This window comes from Mesoplodon bidens, assembly GCF_964165515.1.
Source record: "Mesoplodon bidens genome assembly, chromosome: 18".
Classification (NCBI taxonomy): domain Eukaryota; kingdom Metazoa; phylum Chordata; class Mammalia; order Artiodactyla; family Ziphiidae; genus Mesoplodon; species Mesoplodon bidens.
The window spans coordinates 29481149-29506962 of record NC_138175.1 but is presented as its reverse complement, the minus strand read 5'-3'; the positions used below and the strand labels follow the sequence as shown (position 1 = coordinate 29506962).

Sequence of the window (25814 nt, the reverse complement as noted above, 5' to 3'; positions counted from 1 at the left end):
CAGTTGGTCCAAAAGGAGAGTCAACAACGGACCAGTGAGAGACGTGCTGGGGCAGTCCCTGCACGCAGAGGCCTTGTGGGGGCAGCAGGAGCCAACCTTTGGGGTGGTCAGTGGGTCCAGGTCTGGTGATCTTGGACGCCACAGCCAGCTGAGGCCACTGAGAATGATTACGGCATTACAAGAAAGAGCTGCACAGCTGGGGCCCCAGAGACTCTCCCTGGAACAAGGCAGGGCTTCAGGGGTTTGCTGATGCCTAACTCAGGAGTGTACCTGGGACTGAAGGAGAAAGGGCAAGGGGGACAAGTCAGCACATGGTGCGAGTCCGGATCACCCACCCGGCCAGCGGCCCTGGCCCCAATCTTTCCACAGCCTCATCGCTGCATAAGTCCCACAGGACGGCGGCTCCTCCTCCCCACAGTTGCACCCCAAAGCTCAGCAGATGTTTGCAGCAGTCCCAAGGAACCAGCAGGCAGGACTGATGAGGAGACAGGCCCAGAGAGAAGACAGGCCTTGCTCAAGGCCCACCGTGACGAGCCCAGCCCCAAACCCTCAGTGCCAGGGCTCTGTGCCTGCTTCACACAGCAGGAGCTAATGATCGCCAAAGGTGTGACACCACAGCCCAGGAGCCCTACCGCGGCAGGTGTTTGTCTCGGGAGAACCCGTGGCGCGCTGGGCCAGTGCTCGGCTTTCCCTGCAGGCTCTGCAGCAGGCCCACCTCTCCACGGGCAGCTCAGTGGGCCCCCAGCTCAGCACAATCCCCGGTGACAATACAACCACCAGCTCGGCGCTGCTGTGCCAGAAACGGTTCCAAGTACTTCTCGCGGATTCTCACTCCATTGCCAAGGCCCCACCAGGCAGGTACTATGGTTACACCCTTTTGACAGCAGACAGTAACCGAGGCAGAGAGGGTGCTACCTGAATTCAGCAGCAAACCAGGCCCAGGCCCAGCCCAGGCCCAGAGAAAGGCTGCGCCCTCTCTCCAGGTGAGGGCACCCCTCTGAAGCCAGCCTGGCAGTTCTCTGAGGCCCCAGACTGAAGACGCATTGACGGGAGGCGGGAACCTGGGCTGGCGTCCTCCAGGGGAGGGGCCCGCACCCCCACTGTCACTCGCCTACATGCCATGTCCCATTGCCCTTCCGGCTGCCAGCCCCGTCCACTGCTCAGGGAGGGCCGCGAGGGCTAAGAACTGCTATTTCTGTCTTAAGTACATTCTTGCTCGACTGCACCCTGATTTCGTTTAGGATTTGCTTAATTTGGTTCTGGCCTGACGGCCTCTGTGACTCTGCTGAATTTATTAAAGAGGCACATACTGCCTGAGACCCAGAGTCTGCAGAGACGTTTGTCACCAGTCTGCATGCAGCCTCTGAGGGGGGTGGCCTGTGGCTGCCTTTGCTGCATCGGCATCACGAGGCGTTTGCCCCACAACGAAGTCAGAAGAGGGAGCCCGGGCACGGCCTGGCTGACAACGGGACCCCCGGCCACCGCAGCCAGCCCCAGCTGAGAGCTGCCTTGGGCCACTGAGGCCAGGCGGCCCAGGGCCACTCACCGTGGTCTCGTCTTCGTGGAGCACCTGGTCATAGCCGCTGAGTGCGACGCAGAAGATGATGGCCGTGACGTCCTCGAAGCAGTGAATCCACTTCTTGCGTTCAGATCGTTGGCCCCCAACGTCGAACAGCCTGCAGGGGAGACAGGGAAGCTGGATGTGGTGGGCGGTGGGGCCCCGGCCGGTGTGCGGACACTGGTCGAGCAGGCGGCGGGGGGGAGGGGGCTTGTACACGCAACGAGCCTCCCAAGGAGCCTCACTCCGGGTGCTCAGGGCCGACCGCCGCGTCCCCGGGGCAGGGTGGCCGTCACTGCTTCTGCCCCATGACTGGGCTGTGCTCCCATATAGAGACTCAAAGACCTGCCCTTACATCTCAGGACTTTTACTAACGCCTCTGCAAGGTTCCCGAGAAACACCTCTGCGAGGTCCTCCTCTCAGGGTAATATGCACATCCTGTCCCTGGCTTTCTGAGCGTGTCTGTTCACGTCTGTGGGCTGTGAAAACTCCAGAGCAGCCCAGGAGGGAGGGAGGCAGGCAGGGATCGTCACCTGCTACATGGAGGGACAGTGAGGCACCAAGGGGTTAAGTGCCCAGGGTCCCGGCAGGAGTTGGTGTGGTAGAGGTGGGGTGAGACCCAGGTCTGTCTGCAGACAAAGCCTCTGCTCTGTGCCTCCCCTTCCTCTCCCCATCTCAGACACCATCCCCCAGGGGGCAGGAGGGCCATGGGGGTTGACTGTGGCAGGTGTGGCTTGGTTCCTGGAAGGAAGAGGTCAACCTCACACCTAACGCCCTGAATGAAGGTCCACTGCCTCCTAGGCCCGGGAGGTCTGCTGGCACACAGCTGCTGGGGTGGGCTGGCCCCTGACCTCCCGACAGAGGAGAGTAACCGCAGGCAGAGCCCAAAGTGGGCCTGGAACAAGGAAACAGGCCTTGTACTCGTCCCATCACCGCCTCCCTCGGATCCTGCTTCCCCATCTGAAATGCTGGGCACAGGCTGATGGTCTCTGCAGCCCCTCCACAGAGCTTATGCTCAGACTCTGCAGGCCGGGCAGCCCCAAGCCCAGCCCCGCACCCTCTGCCCCCGAGGGCTGAGGGGGGAGAGATTGGAGAGAGTAGGGGGCAAGAGGCACCTTGTGGGGCCTCCATGCCCATCACTGTGCTCCCCAGGTTCAAGGGAGGCCTAGAGGCCCGTGTGCCCAGTGAGGCTCGTGCAGCCCTGCAGAGGTAGAGACAGAACTTCAACGCCCTCTGTCTCAGTGGGAACGGGCAGGGGCTGGGCCGTGGGCTGGCCAGCGGTCCTGGAGTCCAGCCCTCCCAGGGCGGGCAGGGGACCAAGAAGCGGCCTTAAACAGGCCACTCCTCCTGTTCTACCTGACACCTGGAAACCACACATGGAGGCAGGTAGGGGCAGGACAGCAGCTCCCAGGCCTCAGTGCCTGGAAGCTGCCCCAGGTGGCGCCACAACCCTCCAGCAGGGCCTGTTCTGAGGTGCTCAGACCCCTGGACTTGAGCTGTGTTCTGTGCTTGGGGACAGCCTTACTCCTCCCAGGCCTCGGTTTCCCCAAGTGCACCCAGAGAGGGTGGGTAAGCTGATCTCCAAACCCTCTCCAGCTCTGAGATGACATGGGTCCTGGGGTTGCACACATGTCGCTTGGGTTCAACCACCTTACTCCCCACCCCTCTCACAAGGTGGCCTCCAAGGGGCCACCTAGGTGATTCCCCCTCCTCTTCCTCCTCCTCAGAAATCACCCAGGGACGGGACTCCCCTCCTTTGTCTGCTTAAATCTTCCCTGTTCCTCAGAGACCCACTCCAGGACCCCTCTTCCAGGAAGCCTCCCCGCTCACCCCAGCCCCCGAACTTGGTGCAAGAGAGGTACACAGACAGGCCCCTTCTCGTATCTAACTGCCTGTCCCAACTCGAACGCTCCCCGAGGCAGGACGACATCTGGGTGCTCCAGACGAGGCGAGGCCGAGAGGCAGGCTTTGCCCATCTCTTGGCACCCTCGCCAGGGCTCGGGAGCCTCCCTGGGCCTCACCTGAAGTGGAGGTTCTTGAATGTGAAGTGGGTTTCTACGATGCCAGTGGTTTTGACCCTGGTTCGGAGGATGTCCTGCTCGGTGGGCTGGTAGTCGGCAGCCCCGATCCGATCCAGGCTGTCCAGGTAGCTGGGGATGGCAACACACAGGGGACCATAGACCAGGTGCTGGGCACCGCCTTCCCCGAGAGCCAGTCCTGACCGGGGCTGTGGAATGATGGCACCACCCCGTCCAGGGCCAGGTGTGTGGGGGGGGCGGCTGAGAAAGAGAAGCTCACGTCCCGGCCACACGCGCTCAGAGCCTCTGGCTCAGACTGAGGGCTACGCGCACGGTTTCAGGCACACTCAGACAAGGCCGAATCTTTAAATGAGACTAACATGTTTATAATAGTGTTTGTCATTTCTTCATCTTACAATAATAATGGGCAACAGTTAGGTTCTAGTCTTTATATGCATCATCATGTTTCATCTTTAATTTCCTGAGTTAGATGTACTATTTCACAGATTAGAAAACTTAGGTTTTCTAATGAAGGTGAGTGCCTCGCCGAGCTGTGAGCCAGGGATTGGGATTCCAACTCTTAACAGTTCCCTATGGTGCTTGCCAGAGGCCCTCTGAACCTCTGCCTGCCTCTTCCATGCTCCTTAGGGTTTATCAAGGGGGCCATCGCATCGTCCCATATGGTGCTCCTGGAAGGGAGGCTCAGAGGTCACACATCCAGGCAGGGGCGGGGCCTTGCTGGGACCCAGGTCTTTGGCCTCAGAGCCCCTCCCACACCACCACTTGCTCTGTAGACAGACCAGGCCTTTGCACTTCGCCCACCCAGGCCACTCACTGGGAAGGGCTTTAGGGGTCGGTATCGGTTAGGTTTGAACCCCAAGCCAGGTTGGGATCCAGGAAACCAGGAAGGAGGGAGCTTGGTCAGGCTGGCAGGAAGATTCAAGGACCCACAGGGCCAGCCGGGCTACCCCTGTGCAGGGAGAGCCCCACACACAGCCCACGGGAAGCAGCCCTGAGGGCCTGAGGCATGGCATTATATGGGGTCGCAGGCTGCACGTGGAGGGCCCGTGCTTTATCAGCACCTGTCCTGGGACCCACCACGGGGCTGGCTCCCCAGCTTGTGGATGTCCACAGGGCTGGGAAGGGTAGACGCCTTCACCAAGGAGGGTGTCCCTTGGTAAACCAATAACCCAGGCTGCCTCAAATCCTTGTGAGAGTTCTCCCTAAGGAAATAAAGCCGACGGTGTGTTCCCAGGCTCAGGGAAGGCAAGCTTGAAGCCACACTCTTAGAAAGAGGACACTGCTAGGACTCGAGCGCGGGTCTGCCTGACTCTAAAGCCCGTGCTCTTAAACTGGCCTGCAGGCCTCCTCTCCCCTGTGGAAGGAGAGAGGTAGAGGCAGCAGAGCAGACCTGAAAGCTCTGGCTGCTGCAGAGCCTCCTCTCCAGGCCTGTGGGTGTCTGGGCAGTCTCTGATCTCAGCCTGGAGCGCCCCTCCCCACCCTTCCCAATCCTCCCAAACCCTCTGTGCATGCCCCTCCCCACACTCCCACTGCCTCTGCTTAGAAGCTGTGTTGGTTTCAAATCGAGCCTCCTCCTGTCGTCTCCAGCTGGAGACCAGGGCTGGGAGCCTCTGGTCTTGGCCCCCATCCCAGCTGGGGAACCCTCCTTTAGACAGACAACCTGGCCCTCTGTCTCTCGGTGCTGGCTGAGCCTCATGCAGGGAGGCGGCCATGGGGGTGGGTGGTAGGGTGAGCACAGTGGGCTGTGCACCTGCTGTATGTACTGTCTGCCGACTGTCCTGGGTGCTGGGGGGGGGCATAGGCCCCGGAGCCTGTGTTCGTGCGTGCGTGTGTGTGTGTGTGTGTGTGTGTGTGTGTGAGGTAAATAACAGATGAGTAAGCTGTACAACATGTCAGGAGGTGGTAAGTGTCAGGAGGAAAGAATCAAGCTATCAGTAAGTGGGGAGGCTGGCTGGGGGCGGCTATTTGATATCAGGTGGCTGGGGAAGGCTTGTCAAGCGGGATGACATTCGAATGGAGACTGAGGAGGTGAGGGGATGAGCCTCTCATGCCCCGGCAGCAGGACCAGGGGGAACAGAGGCCACGACCTCAGGGGAGGAGGAGCCCAGGCTGCAGGCGCTGGACGGGAGGTGGTGGGGAGGCTGAACACGGGGCAGGCGCAGGTAGCGGCGAGACTGGAGGGGTGATGGAGGTGAGGGGGACACAGCACGTAGGCCCCTGAGGTCACTGTAAGGACTTGGAATTTCACTCTGGAAGGCTCTGACCAGAAGAGCGTTGGAATGATGGCTCTGCGGCTTAAGGAGAGCAGATGGGGAGGGGGCAGGGAGACCCGAGAGGAGGGAAGGAGAGGACGCTTTGCCAGCCAGCGCTGACCTTTAGTGGGGACCTCAGTCTGGGAAAAAATAATCCTACCAAACCACAGAACTACGTTTTACAGCCCCTGCTGGGATGTGCTCAGGTTTCTGGGTTTCTAGGACCTGTCTCAGAGCCATCATTCAGAAGGGAAAGGGGAGGGCCAGCCGTGTTCACCCACCCCCGGTGCATGACACAGAGAGACCTGGGCGCCCTGTCTCCCCGAGAGCCCTGGAGCCTCACCGGTAACATGAGAGGACGGGCCAGCTCCCCAGGGCTGGAAGGGGACATGTGGTGACAGAGGCTCTGGGCCAGACACTCACACAGTCTAGGACGTGAGTGGTGCCCCCCGGAGTGTGCCAGGCGACAGCCCTATTAGGCCTCTCCTTTCTGTCACAACAAATCTACGTTGAACTGTTTGACATTTCGGGCCTCAGCTCTTGTCAGAAGACGAGATTTAGCAGCTGAAACTACAACAGCAAAGCAACCCTGGACCAGAAAGTGTTTAAGGTCCTTCCGAACCTGACTGCCTGTAGGTCCCGCCCTTGCTCTCCTGGGAGCCCCCTCCCAGAGAAGACAGAGAGAGGAGGGCGGGTCTCCTCAGCTTAGCTGGGGGGAGTTGACAAGTACTGACTCAAGTCGTTCATTTCAAGTTATAAAGGTAACCACCAGAAGAACTAAAAATAATCCTGTAAAACTAGCAAAAAACTGGTGGTGGAAGTGGGGAACAGCAAAGGAAGGAAGGAAGGTCTGACTCCCTCAGCTTTCACAGCTGGAGGTCATTAAATACTATTTATAGTTGGAGGGTCAGGTTTTTCTGGACATCACTGGGACAAGTAAATGGAGATAGTTAACAGTGGGAGGGGAACAGGCCCGGGAGGAGGATTCACTAACAATTTTATACCTTTCTGTATTGTTTTAAAATTTTTTTGCCATGGGTTCATATTATAATTAGTTAAGTGGTAACAATTTAAGTGGGGGTCACGATTTGATGCCCTGAGGAGCCCCTGAGGGTGGTAGGGGGATGGGAAGGGCCTGGACTTGGGCAGAGCAGTGGGCACGGAGGGGGAGAGGAAGGGGGGGACTCTCTCGAGGCCTGAATGGCTGTGCGTTGAGGGGAAGATCTGGGTTGAGGTCTGTGACTTGAGTGTACAGAGAGAGGTGTGGACTTGAACCTTTGGGCTCGTACCCTTGGTCCACCAAGGTGTCCTGGGGGCTCATCAGTGGCTGGGGCCTGGGTCGTTACCACCTGGGACTCACGGGACCCAGGCACCTGCCCTATGGACAATCTAGGTGTGCAGAGATGGGAAGACAAGTCCCTGGTTTGTTAGCTGTTGTCACAGCCAATGGCAATGTCCCAGAATCCATTAGTGAGCACTGTTTTCTCAGCGTTAGCCTCCACTACATCAGCACCATGGAGACAAGCGTTTCTTAATCTTGGTGATACTGACATTTTGGGTCAGGTAATTCTTTGCTATGGAGGACTGTACAATGTGTCTGTAGGAAGTCAGCAGCATCCCTGGCCTCTACCCCACTAGACGTCTGTAGCACCACCCTAGTCAGGACCATCGAAAATGCCTCCAAACATTGCCAATGTCTCCTGGGGGCAAAGTGGCCCCAGATGAGAAGCGCTGGTGAGGAAGCTGAGCAGATCAGTGTCAGAGCACACGCATCCTAAGACAGTGGGGTTTAAGCCCAGAGGCTCCCACTGAAAACCTGGACACGAGACTGTAAAAGTGGGTGCGTTTCCTGAAAGCTGGAGTGCAGTGCCAATGTCTTCAAAACAGAAGGCGTGTCCCTGACCACCACAGACCATTCCCAGAGACCTGGAGCCCCCGATCTAGGGGCCAAGGGCATGTAAACTTCCAGACACCTGGAGTGACAAGGCTGCAGCGGGCAGTCCTGTGATCCCCTGTCACTCCCTCTGCCTTCCCCTCTCCTACCCCTCCAGCCCTCTCTGGCTTTCAGCTGCTTCACCCCTTCTCCTCGCCCGCCCCACCTGGCCCCTCTCTCTCCTCTGTCCTTTTCTTCCCCTTATTATAGTTATAACACAGTATTAAAGTGTATGTTTGATTATTTACTTTACTTATCTGATGGGTTACATATTCCTTATTTTTAATTTTAAAGATAGAGGAAGGGAAAAGGTATTATTTTCTCAAAAAGAAGACAAAAGGGCACCATGTAAGTTATTTTTTGTCTATGTTGCCCTTGATTTGTACTTATGGGGTCAAGGGTTCTCCAGGGGGCAAAAATGCTGCTGCACTGACAATATTCCTTCTGGAGGGCCAGGCCCCCTCCAAAGCAAGCAGGCTCCCTGGGCCTCTGGGAGCCCTGTTATCGGCTTGTGCCCCCCACCTCCCTGGCCTCCTTCTCATCCCGGGGGCAGGAGGAGAAGCCCCTTCTCCTTCCTTCCTGACACCCGAGGCAGAACACCTCACAGTGGTTCCCACCTCAGCAAGGACGCCTCCTTGCCCCACTGGCCCCAGCCCCTTCCACGCCCACACTGCTGCCCCGCTCTCGGCCTCCCGCCTGCCTGGGACACTCACTATTTGGCGGAGTCGTTGAGCTGATACTCCCGGGACCTGTTGAAGCACTCCTGGATCCCTGAGTCGCCCCAGAGTCGCATCATGGCGGAGAGCAGCTCTGGAGAGAAGGGCTCCGTGTCTTCCATTCGACTCACCACATCACACACCATCTTGGCATCAGCCTGTGAGGAGACATGGACGGCGGCTTTGAGGCCTCGGTGGGGACAGAAGCCCTGGTCGGGCACCTGCTAGGGCACCGGGACAAGGGCTCAGCCCTAGGCCTGGTCAGGGAGAGGGGAAGCAACAGAGGGTCCTTTACTCAAGGGCACGGTAATCATTACTAGATGGTTGCTCCATCTCGAGCCCTTTCAACCCTGCCGCCCTCCAAGTGAGCCAGAGACCCAGGCTCCCCAGCCCGCCGCATGCGGCTCAGGAAGCGAGCGGAGGTGCTGGAAACCTGCAGGTGTCCTTCGCAGTGGGAGAGACACGAAGGAGACAAGGTCAACGCCTGGAAGACTTGTAGCCAACAAAACATTTTGTACCAAGGTACGTGGAGACAAAGCCTTCTGTGGAGACTTCCGGGATCAAGCTGTCCAGCTAAGTAGCTACTTATGTCTCAGAGCCTGTCTACTGCAGAAGGTCAATGGGAAAATGCTGGCACTGTGTCCGCTTCTGCCTGCCTGCTCTGGGAAGGAAGCCACAACTGGCCTGGAGGCCAGCAGGCCATGCCCATGATGTTGGCCCGGATCTAGCTCCCTAGGGACACAGGCCTGCCTGCTGCAGCCTTGTCACTCCAGGCATCTGGAAGTTTACATGCCCTTGGCCCCTAGATCGGGGGCTCTAGGGTCCCAAAGACCTCAGCCCTCGGACTCCCAAAGTCACCCTCAGCTGACAGGAAGGGCTGCCCACCAGGAGAGCGTGGGTCCCTGTCCATCTGGGAGATGAGTTTCTTCAGCACCGGAGCCTCCCCTGGGGGCAGCCACCTGCAAAGCTGGCCCTGGGACCCAGGCGTTGGGTGCCTTAGGCAGGCGGTGACTCAGGGATGCAGGGGTGGGTGAGCAGGGTTGGTGCCTCCACCTGGGGCTAAAAACAGGCCTGTGAGTCAGGGCCTATGTGCTGATGCTGCTCCTGTGTGCCTGCGTGACCTCGGGAAATCTCAGCCTGCTTGCCCACCTGTGGGATGACTGTGATAAACCTGGCCAGTTTCCCAGACTTCCTCCTGTGGACCCCTCCTTCAAGGTTCCTGCCTGATCTGTGAGAAGGGAGTTGGGACCTGAGGGGTGGGTAGGGCAAGACTTCCTGCTGGGGGAGAGACACCCTCCCACCTAGAGCCGCACTATGCCTCGGCCAGGCCACTCAAGGGTGTGTTTTAGAAACCATGGGCCTCCACAAAGCCACTTCATGCTCTTCTGTGTGTGGTCTGGAATCTTGGGAATCCCACTCCAGTGGGATGCAGTGCATGGTTTGGGAAAGGCTGGCCTGGCGCTGTCCTCCCAGCTCCATCTCGACACCGAGGTGTGGCGGAGGCGGGGGTGGGGCAAGGTCCTGTGCTGGCGACACCTCTCTGTCTGCCCTTCTGTTTCTCTCCCATCTTCCCCAGCTCAGTGCACGCCACAACCATCGGCCCAACTGCTCAGACTCAAAGACTAGGAGTCATCCTTGATTTTGCCACCTCCCTCCCAATGTCCACTTCTCCCCATCTCTTCCTGCACAGCCCTGAGTCCGAGCCACCACCGTCTTTCCCTGGCTGCCCGAGCCCCCTCCCAAGGGTTCCTTGCCTACCTCTTGCTTCTCTTCAGTCTGTCTGCCACACAACAGCCAGCAGGAGACCGTAGAGAAAGAACCCACAACTTTTTTTAACTGGGCACACTGATATCCGACTTAAAGACTACATTTCCGGGCTTCCCTGGTGGCGCAGTGGTTGAGTCCACCTGCCGATGCAGGGGACATGGGTTCGTGCCCCAGTCCGGGAAGATCTCAGGTCCCGCGGAGCGGCTGGGCCCATGAGAAATGGCCGCTGAGCCTGCGCGTCCAGAGCCTGTGCTCCGCAACGGGAGAGGCCACAACAGTGAGAGGCCCGCGTACCGCAAAAAAAAAAAAAAAAAAAAAGACTACATTTCCTAATTTTGCTTGTGGCAAAGATGTGACCATGTGACCTGTCCTACCCATGGAGAGGTAAGCCAAAGTGTAGTGAGGTCTTTGGAGAAGTCTTTGTAAAGGGAAGATGCACCCTTTTTCTCTCACTTCCTCCTTCCTGAAGCCTGTGATGGCTGAACTCTAGCAGCCAACTTGGATCATGAAGACAAGGTCTACACCCTAGGGACAGTGGACGGGTGATCTAAAAACAGGTCCTTGACGACTTTTTTTTTTTTACATTGAAATTAAACTTATACCTCATTTAAATCACTATTTTCTAGGTCTTGGATATTCAGTCAAACCTAATTGTAATGGACACAATAACTCTCCCTGTTTAAACTCTTTCAATAGCTTCCCATTATCCCTAAATTCCAAACTCCTTACCTTGGCCTCCAAAGGCCCCTGCCTACTTCTCGGTCCTAACCTCCTCCCACCTTTCCCCTTTCCTGGGCCTCCAAGCACACCGCCTTTCTTTCTGTTCCCCAGGTAGCCAGGGTCACCTCACCTCAGGGTGCTCCACCGTCCAGAACATCCTTCCCCCGGCTCTTCCCCATCTCAAGTGTCACTGCCTCAGGGAAGCCCTCCTCCACGCCCCAGGCAGAGTCTGCCCCTACGCACACCAACCACTCCACTGTCACAGCTAGTGCTGTATGTGCCTGTTCCTCAGGGCAGGGATAATCTCCTGGTTTTTCACGGCACCCCCACCTCACAACACTCTGTACATAGTTGTTGGTGCTCAGCAGCATTTGTGAGATGAATGGGTCCTTGGCATTTTACTGTCAGGCACGGCCTCGATTTCTCACTCCACCCTCTCTATCTCCCAACTCCTCTCATCTTGTCCATTTCAACAACACTGTGTCTCGTTCAACCATGACAGCAGCTCTGCCCGGTAGCCATCCTGTTTAACAGATGGGGAGACTGAGGCTCAGAGGTGAGGTAACTTGCTCAAGGTCACACAGCTAGTAAGTGGGAGAGCCTGGACCCAAGGTTAACCTCTACTGTGCTCCAGCCAACAGCCCTGGTCTTGCATCTCAGACACTGGTGTCCAGCCCAGCCCCCTGAGCAAAGGTAGGGGAGATGGATAAGGAGGAAGGTAGGAAGGGTCAGGCGTGGCGGGAGGGAGGGGCCTTGCCAATGTGCCCTGGAGGACAGTGGCAGCTGTCTGGCTGGGCCAGCCCCGTGGGGGTCAAGCTTAACAAGCAATTAATAGAGCCAGAGGAGGGCCTTGTCCCTTTGTCTTCCTGCCTTTGGGGCCCCGGGGGATGGGGCTCACACTGGGCCTGACCTTCCTGTCCAGGTCCCCTCCTGGGCCAGTGGCGGGGTGGGGGGAGGCATTTTCCAGCACCTTGCCCTCTGCTACAGCCCCCATGGCGCTGCCACCTCTTGCTGATCAGAGCATGCCCAGCTGTCCCCGCAGCATGAGGCGTGACAAAGCAGACGCATGTACCAGAGCAGACCCACTAGGTCTGACCTGTGCAGTGTTACTCAGTGGAGGATGCTGGGGCAGTGACCAGCTTCGAGGTGACAGTGAAGGGCCCGTCCCCTCTGATCTGCTCCATCCTTTTCTGCTGGATGGCTGCCCCCTCCACCTATGTGGCTTCCGTTCCCTCCTTTTGGGACACCAGAACCTCTGCTTGCCTGAAGGAAAGCACTCTTTCCCCCGACTCAGTCTGAGTAGTTTGAGTGGGACTTCCTCTGTCCCATGGCTCCAGCATGGACACAGGGTCTGGCCCTGGCCAGTCCATCCTGCTGGCCTTAGTGAACGGTTTGGGGTGGACAAAGAATCCAACTTTGTCAAATGAGACTAACCCTACCAGCTCCAGGACACCTGTATAAACTATTAGGAGAGAGAGACCCTCAAAGGAAGGGCCCCCCTGAATGTGGAGCCATCACTGAGGCAGAGCTGAGAGGGAGGCGCGCCGGGTCCCCATAACACGGCAAAACACCTGGGTCCAGCTGTGCCTGCAGCCACACATACCTCTGGCTTTCCAGCTACCTTAATCAATCCTCTTTTTCTTAACCTAGTTAAAGACATGTTTTTGTTTGCTTGGTTTATTTTTGCACACGTACCCCAGAGAGTCCTGACAATACACTGCCTGGTGTGCTGAGGCCAATACCAGGCTTAGCTCCTCCAGGCAGACCCATCCCGTTACTGCAGCCCACACAGTTCCTCTGGCATCGGACTCCCCTCCCCTCTTCCTGTCACGCCCGGGCACACGTCCACGCCCATGTGCTGCACTATGTTTCCTGTGGGGGGGGGCACTAAGATACCCTGTGGGCACTGGCCACGTATTGGACACTAGAGGCCATCTGGTGGGCTTCTGGAGACAGTCCTGCAAGGAGCTGAGGGGGGCTGTTCACGGACACCGTGCCGGTTGGGCTGAGTGGGTGCAGGACATGTGTCACTGTGTGCCGCTGTCACACACCGGCATGCCTGGCCCCCAGCCACTAAGTGCCTGTAGTGCCCCAATTACTGCCACTGCCACAGACACCTCACAAACGTCTAACATGCCCCTGCGGGGCACCGTTTCCACTGAGGGTCAGTTAGGGAGCCATCTGCCAGCCCGGGGCTAGGGAAGTGGGCCCCTCTCTCTCGCACTGCCCCCAGCAGCAGAGAGCAAGGGAGGGGCGCTCCCTGCATGTGAGAGAGAACATGCCCTTCCTCAGACGCACGGGCCTGGGTGGCTTGGGTCTGGCACTTACAAAGTACCCAGTATGCCCACCCCTCCCCGGCCGCCACCCTCTACAGGCTGGGGCTGCCCGTGCTGTAATGTCCAGTTCCCATGCCACCCGCACCCCAAGACTCACTCCTTTTCCGACAGCACCCTTTGGTCACCCCTGCCTTGGGGTTCCAGTCCTGTTCCATGCAGCTTTCTAGGGGCTCAGGCCACAGGCTCAAGGCACCACCCAGAACTGGGGTCCTGGCTTGAGCAGGGCCTTAACGTCTCTGGGCTCAGCGTCCTACCCTGAAAAAGGGGGTGACAGTGTCATCAATCTCCTCACAGAGCTGTCGTGTGAGCAGACAGAGCACCAGCACAGGGAGGCCCTGGGGGGCGGGCGTGCTGCCGCCCCACCTCCCCAGCTCCTTGGGGACCAGAAGGAGATGAGGAGGCCAATCTGCCTGCTCTCGGGATGCCTAGGGGTGGGGGCATGGGAAGGGGTGAGACATTTAAGGACATGCTGGGACCCTGCATTTCTGAATGTGAACCACAGGCAAGATGCCATTCTTTTTTTTTTTTTTGAGTTTTATTTATTTTTTATATAGCAGGCTCTCATTAGTTATCTATTTTATACATATTAGTGTATACATGTCAATCCCAATCTCTCACCACCACCACCGCCCGGCTTTCCCCCCTGGGTGTCCATACGTTTGCTTCTATTTCTGTGTCTGTGTCTCTATTTCTGCCTTGCAAACCGGTTCATCTGTACCATTTTTCTAGGCTCCACACATATGCGTTAATATACAATATTTGTTTTTCTCTTTCTGACTTACTTCACTCTGTAAGATGTGGATGGACCTACAGACTGTCATACAAGATGCCATTCTTATGGGTTTTGGATCAGGAGGCTCTGGAGAGGTTATGACTCTCAGGGACACCTGCAGGATTCTTCTCACCATACCAATGATTTAAAATCAGCATTAACATTTCTTTTCATCGGAGCCAGTGTAACCTTTCTGGTTAAATGACATCTTAATGGTCACATGTAGATGTCCTGAAGCTGCTCTAGGCAGAGGTGAGATACTTTTGGAAAGCCCCGCAACACTAGAGAACCCCATAGAAACCCTAACCATGAGCATCTGGAGAAAGGGGCGGGCAGGGAGAAGAAGCGGCACATGGAGATGGGGGGCATCTCCAGCATTTGGTGGGGTGGGGAGCTCAGCACAGGGTGCCTTCCAGAAGTGGGCTGCCCTGGGCCAACGCTGGGGAGCAGGGTGCCTAGGGTGGTGATGGGGGCGGCTGCCCCCGTGAACTGACAGTACGCAGGGGTCCCTCACTGTGACATGCAGCCCAGGGCCCCCTGCCACGGGGACATGGACTACTGGGGACTGGCCACGAGTGTGCTTGGGAAGCAGCACCTGCGATCCAGGGGCCTGTCAGTGGGGATGCCTGCTGGTGTCCAGGGGTGAGGGGTCCTACTTCCAGAAAGCTATCTCTAGTCAGCCAGCTGGTCCTGAGAGCCGGAATCCATACTATGAGGAGGGGTGTGGGCTCCCATGGCCCACAGGCCCCTTCCCGCCTGCCCACTCTGGGCCACAGAGAGCCCCTCTGCACCAGTTTCTCTTGCCCAGTGTCTCCTGGTCACCCTTCTCAGAGACGCAGCAGGTGCCAGCCTGTGCTGTGCCACACCAGAGGTGATGGTGGGATGAGTGGTGACCCAGGGAAGCTGGCATTGGCCTGGCTGAGCCACTGGCAATGAACACCACACATCTCTGTGCATACGCCAGGCACTGCAGGGCCTTGCAAGTGCCCCGGTGTATTCATCATCTGAAACTGGGACTGCCAAGTGCATGTTAAACACTTGGGTCTGCAAAACTCTTCCCCTCTCTTCTGAGCAAAGGGGCTTGGAACTGAAGTTTGAGAGAGCCTTTTCACTCTCAAGAGAGGAAACACAAAGGATATGGTGGGGAAGCGAATAGGAATTTTCAGTCAGGTGACACAGGTTCAAATCCTGGCTCTGCAGCTTTTTTTTAGCTTTGTGACCTTAGACCACTTAACCTCTCTGAGCCTCTGCTCTCTTATTAGTTCCCACCTCACAGGGTTGTTTGTGCAGATGAAAGAGGCTAAATCAACGTGACACAGCTTTGCAACATAAAGAGCCCCGCAAATGCTAGTTATTATAAGCAAAGGTGAGGTCTCTGAGACACAAACAACAACCTGACATAAAATAAGCCCGCTTTGTACAAGATTTCTCAGGTAAGCATGATAATCTTGATAACAATAATCATAGTAATTATAATAATAACCGTTTCCATTTGAAGAGCTGCTTTGGATCTTTCAGAGTTTTCCTCCTTCTCTCATCTTTTAGACCAAGTAAAGTGTGACTGTGTGCATGTACACACACACACACACACACAGTCTTCTAGCTGCAGGGAAGTCTCCATTCTGCCCAGCCCTGCTGTGTGCACTGCAGTAGCCCCAGCTACCACCAGGGGGCAGGAGTGCACAGGCCAACAGGAGAAGGAGGACGAGCTGGACAAGCCCAACCCAACAGACCACGCAGGCCAGGCCCAGTGGGCACAGCTGCCTTTCATGGGCTGCTGACTCTGTTCCTCAAGGGAAAGAGACAGAGAGACTCCCGATGCTGGAGGCCCAGCCTGAGTACTGCAATGTCAGCAGATGGAGAATGGCAGCGTGCACATTCTGGGCACTTCGTACATGCTACCCAGGGCCCTGCATCTGAGGAAATGCGGCAGTCACATTCTCTCTTGCATGTGCAGAGGAGTGCCCCTCCCTTCCCATCTGCCGCTGGGGGCAGTGGGGGAGAGAGGGGCCCCCTCCCTCACCCCTGCTTCCCTGGCCCTGGGCTGGCACATGGCTTCCTAACTGTGACTCTCAGTGGAAGTGGTGGTCCCCAGGGTATTTTAGACATCTATGAGGTTGTTGTTGTTAGTGGCAAAACTGGAGGCACTACAGGCACTTAGCAGTTCAGGGCTGGGCAAGCTTGGGGCTCTTTCTTCACTTGGACTTAGGAGTACTTTGCAAGGCCTGTGCCTAGAGCATGCTGTCAGGCACAGGGTCTCTGGGGGGACCGGGGGGACCCCATAGGCCTACCACTTGCCTTAGCGAAGGGAACCTTCCTGGCTCCCCAGAATGATCCTACAGCAGAACCAAGGGTTGGGTGCTGTTTCTAATCTTGCCTCCTTTCAGCTGTGCCATCCCTTCTCCAGCCATCCATCCACACATCCCTCACCCCCTATCTAGGGTACCTACCCATCCAACATCAGGCATCCACCCACCCATTACATCATCACCCATCAGCCACCCTTGTTCATCCATCAACCAACTCACTCCCACAACCACCCGCCCATCGCTTCACCTCCCTTCTATCCTTCTACAGCGTCTGCCCATCCCTTCATTCTTCATTCGTGCACCCTTTTCATTCCTTTCACTCCTCTTTGATCTATGTAGCCACCCACCCATTCACTCACTTATCCATAGTACACCCACTACCGAGTGGGGTCCCCGCCTTAGGAACTTTCACATTTGCCAGAAAGAGAAATATTTAGGCATAAGGAGAGACTGTCTGCATCTCCCCAGCCTTGAACACATCACGGAACAACTGCCCCCTTGACGTCCCCTCCCTCTGTCCCATGGTCCCATCTTTGTCAGGAGCCTGGGGCCTTGTAAAAGGAAGACTCTCCTAAGACCTCCAGCTGGGCTCAGAGGATTCCTCAGGGATTGATTTGTCCTAAGCCCTTCTAAAAACCTTCTGTTTTGAGTCCAGGCTGCCTCCTGAGGAGGGGGGAAAGACTTGGGTTTTCTAAAGAACCTCATTTTCTGAAGGATCACACCCTTTTCCATCTCAAAACCATTGGGATCTTCCCGTTGCTTAGAAGCAGCTTTTCCTTCTGGCTTGCTATGTATCTTCAAAAACCAGGGGGTTGGGGGGATGACTTTGGCCCGGGTTCCAGCGCTCACTGGTTCTAGCGCTCGACACCTAGAAGTTTCCACTCAGAAACCATCTGCCAGCCCCTGTAATTGGTGTGGGTCCCACCCCTGGCCCTGGCCCAAGTTAAGCAGAAGGAGCCAGTGCTAGACCAGTGAATGTTTGCTTACCACAGGCTGGCTGAGCCCAGGGCTGGGTGCCGGGGATACGGCAGCCAGCAGGATCTGGAAACTGCCCACCCAAGCCTGCTGTCCAGTGGGGGCGTCAGACACATCAACCAAGCTGTGGAGTCCGAGTCCGGGAAGCCTCCTCCCAGGAGGCAGCCACTAAGTAAGGGCCACAGCTCAAGGAAAAACTGGTGCAGATGGGGCATGCGAGAGGGGTATGACTGGGAGCAGGCAGTCGTGGGTCAGCTGTGCCCACGAGGCAGGCACAGTCCAGAGACTGCTCTTCCCTCATGAGGGAATTAAAGGGGAAGCCAAGGGCCTTGCCAGGAAGCAGTGGATCCTGGAGGGCATCAGACACCCCTCCAGCCATCAGCAGGGCCTTTGGACAATGGTGGGCTCGAGGTCCACACAGCCCATGGACATTAAATGAAGAATAGTACCCGGCCCGCACAGATGGTCCAGGAGCTCTCACACAGACCGAGTGCAGTGCGAACTGTGTACCCCCAACCCAGGGAGAGAGGGCTGGCGGCAGCCTGGGTCCCACTGTGGGCAGCTCCAAGATGGAGCCTTACCGAGCAGATGCTAACACTCCCTGAGTGTGGGTCTGGGGACATTCTCAGGCCCCCAGCCCTTCTCAGGAGGCATGGCTTTCGGCCTTCTCCCCAGCTGTGCTGTTCTTAGGTGAAGCCGCTGCGTGTGTCTCCTAAAACCACCCTGGCAGGGGTTTCAGGGCCAGAGGTGGGTAAGGAGACTGTCAGATACAGGGTGGGAAATGCTGAGGCCAGTGTAGAAGGGGGTGAGCAGGGCCTGAAGAGGAGGCCAGTGCCCCAGCCAGTGATAGCCGGCCAGAGTGCAGAGGGGTGTCCTAGGTGGGTGACTGGCAGAGATGGGGGGTGCAGAACAGCAGCTGTCCTGGGCCCTCTGGGGCAGTGGTGTGTTTATGTCACCACGGCTTCCGATTGCTTCAGATCCCAAGGATGGAGTGGGGAAGCATGCTTGCCTAAAACCCCAATCAGCAGCCCCTCTGGAACAGCCTTGGGTGGTGCCACTTTCTCTTGTTGCCCTTCTCCCCTTGGTGGGTCCAGACCTACCAGTCTATACCTCCTGGGAGGTCTCCTAGACGGGGGCGGGGAGGACAGTTGAACCACCAGGCAGGCACTGTTCAGTCCAAAATAAACTTTAAGGTGAAAGGGACAGAAATGTCCAAATCCTCATACTCTGCCTCCTTTCTCCTGAGCTCAATGTCCTGAGATGGGAGAAAAGAACTGAAATTGGATAGGCTAAATTTCTAAGAAACGAACACGGGCAGAATGAAATTACCCACACAGAGCTCAGTCAAAGGGGAAGAAAAGTGATAATGGACAACCTCGTCTCTTCAGAACACTAAGTGACATCGGTGAATAGTTTAATTAGAGCCGTCTCAGCTGGGAGATATTAGCAACACGATTATGGAAGAGAAAAGATGGAAGCTGAAACAGCATGTACATGGATGGGAGGCCGGCAGGTCCTGGAGACGACAGGATTGGCTGATGGTGCCTCTCCTTGGGCTTATTCGCTGACACCCCTTCCCTCCTCGTCTCCTCACTGGAGACGTCAGTTCCCGCACCATCCATTAAAGTGATTGGGGGCTTCCCTGGTGGCGCAGTGGTTGAGAGTCCGCCTGCCGATGCAGGGGACACGGGTTCGTGCCCCGGTCCAGGAAGATCCCACATGCCGCAGAGCGGCTAGGCCCGTGAGTCATGGCCGCTGAGCCTGCGCGTCTGGAGCCTGTGCTCCGCAACGGGAGAGGCCACAACAGTGAGAGGCCCGTGTACCGCAAAAAAAAAAGAAAAAAAGTGATGGGATGATGTTTTTGTTTGAAAAGGAGCATGTCACTTGTTTCTTGGACCTCAGGGACACAGCCTGGGGCAGTGTACCAGGTGTCCACATTCTGCCTGACTGACCCTGCGACCCTGGGCAAGTCTCATCTGTTTTCGGAGTCTCTGTCCTCAAAGGCACAAGGAAGAGGTTGGCTGGATCCGTGATTCTCAAAGGGTGGCCCGCACACCCCTGGGGGTCTCTGAGGGGTCCACAAGATCAAAACTGTTTTCCTAACTCTATAACGATGTTATTGGCTTCTCTGCCTGCACTGATGGTACAAAAGCAACGGGAGACAAAACCGCAGCCCCTTTGCAGGAAGCAGTGGCACCGAACTGTACCAGCTGCCATTCTGTTCTTTGCCACTGTGCATTCACAATAAAACCAATGCCAGTTCTACTTAAGAATGTCCTTGAGGAAATGGTCAAAATTATGAATTAAAAGAATCTCTCTAGGGACCTCTCTGGTGGCGCAGTGGTTAAGAATCCGCCTGCCGATGTAGGGGACATGGGTTCAAGCCCTGGTCTGGGAAGATCCCACATGCTGCAGAGCAACTAAGCCCATGCGCCACAACTCCTGAGCCTGCGTTCTAGAGTCCACGAGCCATAACTACTGAGCCCTCGTGCCACAACTACTGAGCCCTCATGCCACAACTACTGAAGCCCACGCGCCTAGAGCCCGTGCTCCGCAACGAGAAGACCGCACACTGCAACGAAGAGTAGCCCCTGCTCACTGCAACTAGAGAAAGCCCACGTGCAGCAATGAAGACCCAACCCCAAAAATAAATAAAAAAATAAATTTATTTTTTAAAAAAAGAATCTCTACCCTGCACATACGTCTTTTTCATATTCTGTGTGATAAAACATGAAGTGTGCTGCAAATTGCAGATGATGGTTGTCTGGAGGGAAGGCACTTGTAAGACTGCCCTGCCAGCCCAAACGGTCCCTTTTTTTTTTCACATGACATCACTTTTACTTGAAAGAATGCCTGACAGACAAACAATGGTAATTCAGACTTGGTCTTTGGAAGACATTTTCTAAAAAACCAAGCGAGCCTATCACTTCAAGGAAAGCAACTAACAAATTTGTTACCAAAATGAAAACATTCCAACTTTCAAGCGAAAAATCAGAATTCTGGAAATTTGTATTTAACACTATAACTTGACAGCTTCCCAATACCTGAAGACTTTTCTGATAAGATAGATGTTTTTGTTAACAAATGTGAGTTCTTCACATTCTCCACTGAAATACGTCAACGTTTGGAAGATGTGCATAACTCTGAACCAGTATCTTCCAAATGATCAAAATGATATTAAGAATCATGCACAGTTGACCCATTCAAAGTGCAAAGTAGATCAATGGATTTTTTTAAAAAGACTTAACTGAGAGGAAGGTACAGAGGTTTCCCATAACACCCGAGCCATGCATGCAGAGCCTCCCCCATTATTGACATCACTCACCAGAATGGTACACTTTTTTATTTATTTTTTAAACCAAAGATGAACCTACATCGACACATTATAATCACCTAAAGTCTGTGGCTATCCTTTGGGTTCACTCTTGGTGTTGTACATTCCATGGGTTTAGACAACGTATAATGACATGCATCCAGAACTGTGGTATCACACAGAGGATTTTCACTGTCCTGAAAAATCCTCTGCGCTCTGCCTACTCATCCCTCCCTCCCCCAGCCCCTGGCAACCACTCATCTTTTTACTGTCTCCACAGCTTTGCCTTTCCCAGAAGGTCATATATTTGGAATCATACAGTATGTAGCCTTTTAAGATTGGGTTCTTTCACTTAAGTGATATGCATTTAAGGTTCCTCCTTGTCTTTTCACGGCTTGATCACTCATTTTTTTTAATGCCGAATAATATTTCACTGTCTGGGTGTTGCCCAGTTTATTCATCCATTCGCCTACTGAAGGACCTTTTGGTTGCTTCTAAGTTTTGACAATTATGAATAAAGCTGCTATAAACATCTGTGTGCAGGTTTTTTGTGCGGACATAAGTTTTCACATCTTTTGGGTAAATATGAAGGAGCATGATTGCTGGATTGTATGGTAGGAGTATGTTTAGTTTTGTAAGAAACCACCAAACTCTTCCAAAGTGGCTGTACCATTTGGCATCCCATCAGCAATGCTTGAGAGTTGCTATTGCTCCACATCCTCACCAGCATCTGGTGTTGTCAGTGTTCCAGGTTTTGGACATTCTCAAAGGTGTGTAGTGGTGTCTCGTTGTTTTAATTTGCATTTCCCTGATGACTTATGATGTGGAGCATCTTTTCATGTGCTTATTGGCTATCCATATATCTTCTTTGATGAGGTATCTGTTAAGGTTTTCGGCCCATCTTAAAATCAGATTGTTTGCTTTCTTATTGTTGAATTTTAAGTGTTCTTTGTATATTTTGGATAACAGTTCTTTACTGAACCTTTCTTTTGCAAATATTGTGCCCGAGTCCAAGGCTGGTCTTCTTATTCTCTTGAGAGTGTCTTTCACGTAACAGTTTTTAATTTTTATGAAGCCCAGTTTATCAATTCTTTCTTTCATGGACTGTGCCTTTGGTGTTGTATCTAAAGAGTCATGGTCACAACCAAGGCCATCTAGAGTGCCTCTAAATTATCTTCTAGGAGTTTTATACGTTCACACTTTACATTAGGGTCTATGATCCATTTTGAGTTAACTTTTGTGAAAAGTATAAGGTCTGTGTCCAGATTCACGGTTTTGCATGTGGATGCCCAGTTGTTCCCATACTGCTTGTTGAAGAGACCAATGAATTTTAATGTAACAGAGTAGGAAATGGTCACTGATATAGTTTCAGATTCTACCCTTTAAGAAACTACTGCTTGGGACTTCCCTGGTGGCGAAGTGGTTAAGAATCCACCTGCCAATGCAGGGGACATAGGTTTGAGCCCTGGTCCGGGAAGATCCCACATGCCGCGGAGCAACTAAGCCCGTGCGCCACAACTACTGAGCCCATGTACCACAACTACTGAAGCCCTAGGGCCCGTGCTCCACAACAAGAGAAGCCACCGCAATGAGAAGCCTGTGCACCGCAACGAAGAGTAGCCCCCTCTCACCACAACTAGAGAAAAGCCTGCGCGCAGCAACGAAGACCCAACGCAGCCAAAACTAAATAAATAAAATAAATAATAATAAAAAAAGAAGCTACCAACTGTTCAGTTTTAGTGAATTTCAAAGAAGGACTATTTGAAAAGGCTGGTAAAATACTCCCTTTTCTAACCATGTATTTGTGTGGGGCCAAATGTGATTCAGATTCTTCGACCCAACAACACATCACAACGAACTAAACACAGATGCACGTGTGAGAAACGCAGCTGTCTTCCATTAAGCCCATTAAAGAGATGTGTACAAATGTGAGACAACGATATTCTGCTTACTGAAGTATTTTTAGACAATATATTGATAGTAATTTTCATAAAAATGTTATTTGTATTAATATGTAATGGGTTTATTATAGTTACTTTTAAATGAATAAATACTAAACATTTGTTGTTTTTAATTTCTAATGCAATAAAGATTGATAGCTACAACCTACATAAACAAAATGTTTATTGGGGTCCTCAGTAATTTTTTAAAAATTATAAAGTGTAGTGTAAAGGTGTTCTCAAGCCAAAAAGTTTGAAAATCACTAGACCAGATCACTCTTTCCCAAACATTATCCCTTGAACACCTTCTAACTTCTGCCCAAGTTCTGTTCCACCTGATGCCCATCACATCTTAGACACATCTTTGTACTTATGAACTTCATATCCTTATGGTAAACGGAAACTCTGCATGAAGTGACTTAAATAGAAGACACCCAGCAGAATAACGACAAGGAAAGCCCAACACTAATGTGAAATTCTAGCAGGACCCTGCTCCCTATCTCCCTTTGTTAGCAAGGGGGACCATGCAGACGGAGGCCCCCAGCTGCACACGTTGAGGGCCAGCTGATGAGGTGGAACTGACTCACACCAGACCTTCTCATGGGCTGAGAGGCAGGGCTTTGAGCTACAGACAAGACGTCTCGGGTAGAAAATCAGGAATTATGAGTTTTTGCCAAAGGCTAGTAGTGGTGGAAGACTGCCAGGGTTGGGGTTGAGGAGGTACCTCTAGGGTCAGGGGCCAGGGTAGGCCGAGCCAGCCAGCCCAGAGGACCAGCAAGCCTAGGGCTGCGGCCTCCCCGGGACCTCCTGTGAGCCTAGGAGCTGATGACTTAGTCACAAAGACACACAGAGACACACAGATACACACACACACAGAGACACACGTGCTCAGAACTCTGGTGGTCAAGGAGTTCTAAGAGATAATAGCAGTAGCTAGTATTTAGTGAGAGCTTCCCAAGGGCTTTATTTCATTTAACGTTCACCAGTATTATCGTTTTCCCCCCTTCTATAATTGGAGAAACCACAGCTCAGACGGGTTATGAGACTGGCCCGAGCTCACTCAGCTGGCGGGGGGCAGACTGGGATGTGCGCCCCAGCTGCCTGCCTCCAGGGCACATGCTCTGTCAGCACCACGAAGCACTGCTTCCCCTGGTTGCAGGATGACCACCCCCTGGCAGCGCCGGGCCCGGAGCCCTGGTCTTTTGACGTCTCCGTGAGGGTAGGGTCTGGGAGAGCTGGCCCGTGCACACTCTCTTGCTGCCAACGCCTGCTCTGCTTGGTCCCACTGCTAAGGGGCTGGAGCTCCCCAGGGGCCCGCTGGTGCCCATCCTGGGGACCAGTGTCAGCATGTTGATGCTGCAGTATTTACAATGAGGTAGGTGGGATGGCGACAGGTGTAAAAAACAAGGGTGACGAACATGCGGGTTAACCAAAACACAGGTGAGGCAGAGTGGCACCCACGGCTGTGCACCAGCTGGGCCAGGCAGAGGTCCCAGCGGGCTGCCCTGGCAGGCAGGAGGAGGAAGGCACAGTGGGGCCAGGCTGGCTGCCAGCTCCCTGGACTCCCAGCACCTGGCCACAAGAGGAGCGTGGGGCTGGGGGAGGCTTGGGGCTGAGCGAAGCCTCCAGGGGCCTGTCTCTCTGTGTGATGTGATGTTGGCAGGGACGGGGCTGCAGCAGCCTGGGGGCTGCCACCTGAGCAGCTTTCTCTGAGGCCTGGGATCAGGGCACATGGTATCCCCTATCCACTTATCCCCAGCCATTCCCATCTCCCCGACATTGACACTGGGTGATCTTGGGTACCATGGACACGGGGCGGAACAAGTCTGTACAGACCTGGGCGTGGGACGGTGGTCAACTGTCCCACCAGGCAGCGTCCCAGGCCTCAGCTCGGCCCTATGCTGAGGAAGAGCTGCACAGGGCTCACTGAGCGAGAGGGGCAGCCCCGGGACGCCCCCACTCAGGAGCTGGCCTCACTCTCTGAAACAGTGGGGCTACAAAGGGGGCCATATGGTGCCACCTGGGCTCAGGTTCCTTTGTCTCTCTCTCCCCTCTCACCCCTTTCCATGCCCTGCTCCCCCAGCCCTGGCCAGGGTAGAGGACAGTCCACACAGCACCTTCATTGGGGTTAGAAAAAGGGAGTTTTTCCTCGGGCCACATGGCTCGGTGAGGGGAAGGTGGGCTGCATTTCAGCCCTCTCATGGCCCCTGGGTTCGGGATTCTCTTGCAGGCTACAACCTGCCACGTAACTGAGCTGCAGTCCGTGGAGTGTGAATGTGCAGTGCGCTGCTCTTGGACCAAGGCTCTTCAGGTGTAAGTGTGCTCCCTGCCCCCTGAATGTAGAGGATGACAAAGTCCGTAAGATAGAAGATCCAGTGTCGTGAATCACCATGTGGAGGAGAGCCACACACCCACCCAGAGCACCTGCCCAGACTATTAGCTGAGCAAGAAATAACCTGTTGCATTTGAACCATGAAACCCTTGGGGTATATTTTTTGTAGCAGCTAGTGATACCCTGATCAATACAACCTGTTAGTGGTCTTCCTCTTCTGGTTTTTGTTCCCTATGTGACATCTGGCCTCTGTTTAGCCCTAGGTTATGGATTATCTGGGACTGTTCCTCTTCTACTGCTTCAATGAGCAAGATGCTGCCCTCTCCAGAAGACTGTAAGCTGGTGAAGTTTTCTGGAGTATTGAAGAATCTGGGTCCCCCCCCTCCGCTCCCGTCTACTCTCCTGGAAAAAGGAGAAAGTTGTGCCCTGAAGCAGTGTTTCTCAAGCCTCAGTCACTTACACACCGACCACTGGCATAATTTTTGTTCCACAGAACAATGCATGGCACATAATAGAAGCTTGATAAATGATGGTAAATTTTTGTTGTGTTTCTATACCATCTACTATAATTTACTTAATATCTTTCTTTAGACTTTTATCCACTTAAACTTATTGTACAAGAAAGTAAATTTAGTATCACTAGCAAAAATATCTGCAAAAGGATATTTGATATGCTAGTTTTAATTTTTTTCTAAAATGCATTAAAATGAGTTAGTAGCTACTGAGATAAACATCAACATGTTTGTCCATCATGCTAGCTCAAACCTGCCCACTCCCTCAACTGGGAAGCGCCGTGCCACGGTGAGCAGCATAAGACAGGTACACGGCTAGTGCATCCTCGGGACGCAGAAC

At 54.3% G+C, this 25814-nt stretch overlaps 1 protein-coding gene across 4 annotated transcripts in view; it reads right to left on the bottom strand.

The window, feature by feature from the left end:
• GNAO1 (G protein subunit alpha o1) overlaps positions 1 to 25814 on the bottom strand; it is a 171071-nt gene that overhangs the window by 15607 nt on the left and 129650 nt on the right. For all 4 annotated transcript variants that reach the window (XM_081215488.1, XM_081215487.1, XM_081215490.1 and 1 more), the window contains 3 exons: positions 8496 to 8656; positions 3580 to 3708; positions 1547 to 1676 (listed from right to left, as the gene is read on the bottom strand). In XM_081215488.1, the coding sequence (XP_081071614.1) occupies positions 1547 to 1676; positions 3580 to 3708; positions 8496 to 8656 (420 nt within the window). The remainder of the gene's footprint in view (positions 1 to 1546; positions 1677 to 3579; positions 3709 to 8495; positions 8657 to 25814) is intronic.